The 1957-nt window shown below is 37.3% G+C and overlaps 1 protein-coding gene across 1 annotated transcript; it reads right to left on the reverse strand.

Moving 5' to 3' along the window:
• Positions 1–213: 213 nt before the first annotated feature.
• LOC143180730 (protein lethal(2)essential for life) lies at positions 214–1166 on the reverse strand. The gene has a single exon (XM_076380670.1). It carries the CDS (start codon positions 1022–1024, stop codon positions 395–397), a length of 630 nt encoding a protein of 209 aa, XP_076236785.1. The 5' UTR covers positions 1025–1166; the 3' UTR covers positions 214–394.
• Positions 1167–1957: the final 791 nt, after the last annotated feature.

Consider the following 1957-nt stretch of genomic DNA (forward strand, 5'->3'; position numbering starts at 1 on the left):
ACAATATTCTTTTTCGAAAGTCATTTTTATATTTCACTACTCTATTTAGAAATTTTTATGTAGCAAAGGAATGCGTTAAAATATTTCTGGAGTTCTAAGCATCTAACTTCTTTATCCATAAAAAAATTGAATTAGAAACTGATCAAAAAATTCGACTAAATTTGTGATATAAGGACACAGGATAGGAGAAAGGTTAAAAAATTACACAGTATATAAGAGTTTACTCTTTTTATTAGAAACGATAAAAAAACATTAACACAAGATCCTGAGAATTTTACGCACAGCATTCATAGCCATTATTTTACATAACACACTTTTAAATGTATTGTAAAAACCTTACAACTAAATTCTTAATAGGAACAAAATATTCAAAAATGTAGGTAGTTTTTGAATATTAGGTCTTATTTTCCTGCGGATTTGGAGTAGTTTCCTCGCGACGTTCCGTTTCTTGATTTGGAAGTTCATTGCCCATGGTGGTTGTTGGCCTCTCACGAATGGCAGGTTTACCTGTGAACTCGATCTTGATCATTCGCTCGTTCGGTTTCCCTTCCGTTTGTTTCAACGGTGCCATGATTGTCAAAATGCCATCAGAAGAGATGTTCGACGACAGCTTTTCCTCATCTACTTGCTCAGGCAGCAAGTATCTCCTTACGAACTGTCTTGATATCAGACCATGCTCATCTCTCTTCTCTTCGTGTTTCGCCTCGACCACGACAAACCTGTCGACGAGCTTCACGTTGATTTCTTCCGGTTTAAACTGTTGCACATCCAAGATCACCTTGAACATGTCCTTGTCGGCAGTTATGGTTGAAGTACCGCTATCTTCATGCCGCAACATTTCGGTCATTGGTCTGAAGTACGTGTCAAGGGCGGCTCTGTTCATCATCGAATAAAGCCTGTCCATCGTGGAAGGAAGCATTAATTGTTCGGGAGTCATTCCCAAGCCGAAATTCTGGTCCCAAAGACGGTGTGGACGATCTAAGTCCGCCCACCAAGCGGAGAATAGAAGAGGTAAAAGTGACATTCTCGGTCGATCGATTCCTCTAAACGTTCTTCTCGCACTGAAAATTTGTTCACTAGTGTGCTCAAGTACAAAATGTTATAACCAACTTGCACCTTTCTGCAATGCTTTGCTGTCTGAGATACAACTGAAGTTTCGCCCTCTGCAAACGCTATTTATGTGGGCCGAGTTTCAATGTAGTGGAACGTTGTCTATATCGTATAGTTTCGAGAAGCTACCGGACTGAGAGCGAGAAGATGTCATCGATGTGTCTTTCTTCGTCGTTTTTAATACTGATATCGTCATTTTTAGGACGAATAATTAATGCTCTTCTCTTTTTACAGGGTATCTGATAATTTCAGTGCGATTGCGAAGTTACGACGTATTTTCGTTCCAACGTTTCCCGTACGATAGGTCGGGATACGACGCGAAACGAAGGTTGTAGAACCTTCGTTTCTCTCACGATGAAAGACTTTTACGTACTTTATCCTAAATTTGACTTGTTCCTTCAACTTTTTTCGTTTCCCTTTTTAAGTACGTTGTGTGTGAATTTAATATCGCTTTTTATTATCGTCATTTCTTTAGGTCAAAGTATGTTTTTAAATTTTTTGAATGTTTCTTCGATTTTTTAAATTAGTGGATTTTATTCTATATTTAGTAAGTGTATCGAGCACCGGATTTGACACTCGAATCAATATTTTTTCAACGGTCTGTCGACAAACGCCACAAATGACGCAACTCGGTGACTGTTTCGAGAAATTACTATTCGAATTCTCGAATTGGTTCTCTTAGCGGTACCTCTTTAAAATCGATGCAATTCACGATGGCAATGTTCTCTAACGTTTTTTTTTTATTTCAAAACTTGGTGACGACTTTATAAAGGAACTTTTTCCTGTACAATCAATTTATATTTAAATACATACTTTTATATTCAATTTATATTTAAATATGTACTTT

The sequence above is a fragment of the Calliopsis andreniformis genome, chromosome 6, assembly GCF_051401765.1.
Source record: "Calliopsis andreniformis isolate RMS-2024a chromosome 6, iyCalAndr_principal, whole genome shotgun sequence".
NCBI classification, from domain to species: Eukaryota; Metazoa; Arthropoda; class Insecta; order Hymenoptera; family Andrenidae; genus Calliopsis; species Calliopsis andreniformis.

What these genes read in the sequence shown, in the direction of transcription:
- LOC143180730 (XM_076380670.1), bottom strand. Translation starts at nt 1,024, where the DNA reads ATGTCACTTTTACCTCTTCTATTCTCCGCTTGGTGGGCGGACTTAGAT.